The sequence below is a fragment of the Nannospalax galili genome, unplaced genomic scaffold (genome assembly GCF_000622305.1).
Source record: "Nannospalax galili isolate Female #2095 unplaced genomic scaffold, S.galili_v1.0 scaffold278, whole genome shotgun sequence".
NCBI lineage: Eukaryota > Metazoa > Chordata > Mammalia > Rodentia > Spalacidae > Nannospalax > Nannospalax galili.
The window spans coordinates 11,715,076-11,721,205 of NW_008347536.1; the positions used below are offsets into that span (position 1 = coordinate 11,715,076).

A 6,130-nucleotide genomic window follows, 5' to 3' on the forward strand; every position below is an offset into this window, starting at 1 on the left:
CTGCAATAGGACGAGTTCTTTGGGTATATGCCAAGGAGTGGTATAACTGGGTCAAATGGTAGGTTCATTTGTAGTTTTTTAAGAGTTTTCCACACTGCTTTCCAAAGGGGTTGAACAGGTTTTAGCTGAGATTTAAAAAAAAAAAATCTGGGGGCTGGAGAGATGGCTCAGGAGTTAAGAGCACTGACTGCTCTTGCAGAGGACCCGAGTTCGATTCCCAGCACCCACATGACGGTTATGAACCATCCATAACTACAGTTCCAGGAGAATCCAAAGCCCTCTTCTGACCTCCGTGGCATTGCATGACACGAGTGCACTCACATACATGGAGGCAATACACTCATACACATAAAATAAAAATAAATAAAATAAAAAAATAAAAAATCTGAAACCTCAGCCTTGGAGCCGAGAGATGGTCAGTGGGTAAGAACACTTGATGCACAACATAAGGATCTGAGTTCAGATCTCCAGAACCCTTGTAAAAACTAAGTCGGGTGTGATCATGCACATGTAGGTGCCTGTAATTGCAAACTATGGGGAAGGGAGACAGGAGGAGGATTGCTGGGGCTTAATGGCCATCAGCCTAGCCCCAGGTTCAGTGAGAGATGGTCTCTCAAAAGAATAAGAGTGGTAGAACAAGATATCCAAATGTAAATAAATAAGTAAACCCTCAGCCTTGTAAGCTGCATTTATAGAAGGTAATAGCTGTATTATAAATTATACTATAGCCCACAAAAAAAGTAAAATCTAATGTACAGGCCCCAAATCTACAAATTTTTGTAGTTTGACCTGATGAGTTCAATTCACATTAACTAATTATACAGATATAAGTTGTTATACTGTATATTCCTGAACTTAATTATCATTGATTTGGATAAATAAGATTAATTAAAATTTTTTTGATTTTTTTTTTTTTTTTTTTTTTTTCTCGGTCTTTTTTAGGTCTCCCTGTAGCCCCAGCTGGCCTGGATTCGCTATGGAGACCAGGCTGCCCTCAAACTCACAAAGATCTGCCTGTCTCTGCCTCCCAAGTGCTGGGATCAAAGGTGTGCGCCACCATGCCCAGCTGATTTTTATTTTATGAGTGTTTTGCCTGCATGTAAGTGCTTATATGTATTCAGTGCCCAGAGAGACTAGACGAGGGTATCAGATCCCCTGGAATTGGAGGACAATTGTTTGCCACCATGTGGGTGCTGGGAACTGAACCCAGGTCTTTGAAGTAAATATATATTCCCACATGCTTGCATCTTCTTTTATAAAGCTAGCTTTTGGGAACTGTGCTCACAGTGATGAATTATCCAGGAGAATCGCCTGTTTCTGCTGTTCAGAGATGATGCAAAATGCATTTGCCTGCACATTATTTCTGTAAAGCTGATTTTAAAATGATACTGAAGTTTTCTTTGCCTGTTGTTTCTAGCCCTCTGTTTTCTGTCTTTGGTTTAAACCCCAAGGGCCCAGAGGCTTTCTCCGATGCCTGGTTCTTTGTGCTCTGAGCTCCTTCATGTTTGGGTGGCACGTCCATGAAAAAGCCATTCTTCTTGCAATTCTCCCAATGAGGTAAGCAGAGTCAGCTTTTCTGTGTATGTCACCGTGTCCTGCTGTTTCCCATTCACTTCACTCCTTCCTGTCACATTCAGTGGAAAGGGATGGGCAGTGACAGAAGCACAGATTTCCATGAGGACAGATCGGGCTTGCTTAACTTGGATCCTTAGATGCAGGTTCTCAGGTGCGCAAACATACATGTATTGTTCCTGTATTTTTGATGATTGAATACCAGGACTGGTCTGGATGTTGGGTGGCAGTGTGGGTTGGGAAAGGCTAGGCTTTTGGGTATTATCACATCTGTGAAAATAAAATGCTGTGATTCCTTACTATATTTGTTAGTCATGGTAAGGAGTGTGGCCACATGGAAGAATTCCATTACATTTGTATCACATTTTATGCTTTTCAGAATTCTTTGTTTGCTTCCTTGTCTCTTTATTTTTGCATGCTTTATTTTGAACTTCTCAATAACTCTTAAGATAATTAGGAGCCAGGTGTGGTGGCACACACCTTTAATCCCAGCACTTGGGAGGCAGAGGCAGGCAGATCTCTGTGAGTTTAAGGTCAGCCTGGTCTAAGTAGTGAGTTCCAGGACAGTTGGGGCTACAGGGAGACCCTGTCTCAAAAAAGACCAAAACAAAGACAATTAGGGTAAACTGATATCATCCCATCTTAGCATCTATAGAAACAAGGGCACAGAGAGTTTTTGACTCCTGATGCAAAGTCATACAGTTAAGCCCTTCTCCCTTCTTGATATCATATGCTTTTAGTGCTCAGCATGGAGGCTGAGGCAAGAGGATCATGAGTTCCTCGTGGGCCATGTAAAAAGACTGTCCTAAAAACAAAGTCACACAGCTAGCAAGTAGCAGTTAGAATTTCAACCTGGTCTTATATTGCTGGGTCTTGTGATCTTTTCACTTTGCTTTGCTTAAGAAAAAAGTGTTGTAAATGTAGTACAGTCCATTTTGTGCATAAAGCCCAGTAGATACACAGTAATAGAATCAGCTTTTTTTCTATTTTTGAGGTTTTTCTCAATTTTTTTTTTTAATACTCTGATTCCGTAGCAAGATCAGTATTTTATGCTTAGGCCAGTTCTAGAGATAGTACTAATAGATAGAACTTATTCAGCCTCTTTGCAAGCACATTTCTAGTTGTGTTATGGTATTATTATAAGATTCTTTGTTTTTAGCATTTTGTCTGTGGACAAAGCCAGCGATGCATCTATTTTTCTGGTTCTGACCACAACAGGACATTACTCCCTCTTCCCTCTGCTCTTCACTGCACCAGGTAAACAGCTTCTCTTTACAAAGATACAGTTGATTCCCATGCCCTCGAGACTAGAGACCAGTACTCTTTAATTTAAATCATTCTGAAATCTCCTGGAAGGAGAGGTTTTGTCCATTCCTTTAAATAAATCTCCAGTTTGTCCCTGATTTTAGATATATTTAGATGTCTCAGAAATGAAGAGTTATAAACATGGCATTTTTATGTGTCAGTGTGTCAATTTATCACCTCAATTTTTTCTTTTAACAGAACTTCCCATTAAAATATTCCTCATGTTACTATTCACTATTTACAGTATTTCCTCACTGAAGACACTATTCAGGTAATTCTAAAAGTACTTTTAAGATTATAGTCACTCTTGTGAAATGTTTACTCTTAAATGGTCAGAGAAGCCTTTAAAATTTATTTTTTAAGTAGGGGCTGGAGTTTAGGGCTTGCTGTGCAAGGAGAACCTAAGTTTGTATCCCTAACAGCCATGTAAAAAAGCCAAGCAAGCACTGCATGCACCTCTAATCCCAGCTCTGGAGAGGTGGAAACAGGAGGATCCCTGGGGCTTTTGCTGATCAGCCATTGTAGTCAATCAGTAGGCTTCAGGTTCATCAAGAGACCCTGTGCGTCGGGGGGGTGCATTCATGTATATGTATGTATATGAGTTTGTAGATCCTGTCTCAAAAAATAACATGAGCTGGGCGTGGTGGCTTATGCCTTTAATCCAAGTACTCAGGAGGCAGAAGCAAGGGGGTCTCTGTGAGATCAAGTCTAGCCTAGTCTACATAGCAGGTTCCAGGCTAGCTGGGGCTACAGGGAGACCCTGCCTCAACAACAAACAAACAAACAATAAATAGGATAGAAAAGCAATTAAGGAAGACGCCTGACTTCTGCCTGTAGCCTCCACATGCATGTGCACACATGTACACACATACACAATTATTTTTAAGTTTCAGCAATATTTGATGAGGGAGAAATTACCCACAGTCCTGTCCTTCTGAAATGATGGCATAAGTTGTGACTTTTTTATAAGATTTCATTTTAAATTTTTATGTGTGTCTATCTGTGTAAATGTATGTGGGTGCCCATGGAGGCCAGAAGAAGGCATCAAATCCTCTGGAGCTGGAATCCCAGGTGGTTATGTGCCACCTGGTATATGTAGGTGCTGAGAACCAAACTTAGGTTCTTTGCAAGAGCAGCAAGTGCTCTTAATCTCAGAGCAATCTCTCTAGGCTCATAAATTGTGTCTTAATTTGGGGGATTATTTGAGAAAGACTACCCAGCTTTAAATTACTGTTGAAAAATAAATGGAATATGAAATATGCATTTTGCATAAAATTATAAGGCTACAAATACAAATGGAAAAAAACATACCATGTAAAAATTGTTAGATAATTGTAGGTGGAAATTTTTTGCCTTCTAAATTTTATGTAATATGATTTCTATAAATTATTAAGTTTGTCCTGGTTCATGTCTGATTATGTCTATAAAAATTCATATAATTAATTATATTTAAAACTAGATATGGTGACACAGCACTTATTTTGTGTGTATGGGTGTATTGCCTGCATATATGTTAGTGCACCTGTGTCATTCTGAACCAAGGAAGTCAGAAGATGGTGTTGGAGCCCCTGGAACTAGAGCCACAGATGGTGCTGGGAACCAAACCTGAGTCCTCTGGAAGAGCAGCCAGTGCTCTTAACCGCTGAACTGTCTCTCCAACCCATGTTTGATTCTATTTCTATAAGATCTAGAATAGGCAAATCCACAGGGATAGAAAGTAGATTAGCGGTTGGGGACTGGGAATAGAGACTTGATCCTATGGCTTCTGATCCGGATCATGAAAATGTTTTGAAATGATTAGTAGTGATAGCTACACGTTATCAGTGTGCCTCAAAAAATGGTTAAAACTTAAAAGCCAGCTATGGTGGCGCATGCCTTTAATCCCAGCACTCAAGAGGCAGAGACAGGCAGATCTTTGTGAGTTCAAGGCCAGCCTGGTCTACATAGTGAGTTCCAGGCCACCTGGGGCTACAGGGAGACCCTGTCTCAAAAGGAACCCCCTCCCAAAAAATAGATAGATAGCTGCATGGGTCGGTGATGGGTGAATTTGGACTGCTGAGATAGAAGGGTAGGGAGAAAGAGGAGAGAGAGGAGAGAGAGAAAGAGAGAGAGAGAGAGAGAGAGAGAGATAGAGAGAGAGAAAAGAGAGATTTAACATTTTAAGGGAAATTTAGTGTAACCTTCTGACTTTAGCCTTGGCCATCATTCAGCCAGACAGTGCAGATGGGAAAGCCTTTAGCTGGGAATGTTTGCTAAACCAGAGCTTGACTTGTCTAAAATGAGACTTTCCTTTTCTTCAGAAAAGAAAAACCTCTTTTTAATTGGATGGAAACATTCTATCTCCTTGGCCTGGTGCCTATGGAAGTCTGCTGTGAATTTGTATTCCCTTTTACCTCTTGGAAACTGACGTACCCCTTCATCCCTTTGTTGCTGACCTCAGTGTATTGTGCAGTGGGCATCACATATGCCTGGTTCAGGCTGTATGTATCAGTGTTGACTGGCTGTCTGGTCGGCAAGACAAAGAAGCAGTGACTAGAGGAGCGATCTGGATGTGGGCCAAGCAGTTACTCCACAGGGTATTGATCAGAACTTGAAGAAAGTTGCCAGTGGCATGATCTATTCATTTCAGTAAATCTGTTTAGAGGACCATTCTTCCACACTTGGCCTTGCCCTGCTTAGCAACCTGATTGTTACCATGGTGAGAAGCTACTTGCCCTCCATAAGCAGCAAAACATGTCTGAGCAAACTCTTGCCTTCCTCTGTTAAAGTAGTCTGCAGTCATTCAGACTGCTGTGCCTACCGAAGGTAAATGGGGATGTGATTCACAGCATGGTTGTCTGTAGCTGGTGCTGACTGTTCAGGATGTAAAGCATAATTGGATTCGACATCATAGGGAAATATAAATAAAGTGCATTTTGTATGTACACACAGAGTATTTTTGGATCCTTACCAGCTCTTAGATTTCCCTTCCTGTTGGTGTGCACATGGGCACATGATGTACCATGCCTGTCCAGCATAACTTGTTCCAGGAGAGGTTTTTTTCATTGAAATTATATACTCAGCAAAGCCAGGGGGATATATAAGTCAGGGCCAAGCCACAGGCTGCAAGCCACATCTACTTTCACACCAACTGAAGAGCATCTTCTGAGAGCAAGCAGTGCAGTTTTCATAAGGTTGCCACGTAAATGTTTCTTTCCTTTTGTGAACAGCTCAGTCTCTTCCCCTTTCTTGACTACTTCATATAGCCTGTAGG

General features: G+C 41.1%; 1 protein-coding gene across 1 annotated transcript in view; it reads left to right on the plus strand.

Annotated features, from left to right (window-relative positions):
• Positions 1 to 5,801, plus strand: part of Alg8 (ALG8 alpha-1,3-glucosyltransferase) — a 29,114-nt gene extending 23,313 nt beyond the window's left edge. Inside the window, exons 10-13 of the mRNA XM_008844201.1 lie at positions 1,418 to 1,557; positions 2,732 to 2,829; positions 3,076 to 3,148; positions 5,178 to 5,801. Coding sequence (XP_008842423.1) covers positions 1,418 to 1,557; positions 2,732 to 2,829; positions 3,076 to 3,148; positions 5,178 to 5,409 — 543 coding nt within the window. The 3' untranslated portion in view covers positions 5,410 to 5,801. The remainder of the gene's footprint in view (positions 1 to 1,417; positions 1,558 to 2,731; positions 2,830 to 3,075; positions 3,149 to 5,177) is intronic.
• The last annotated feature ends 329 nt before the right edge of the window (positions 5,802 to 6,130 follow it).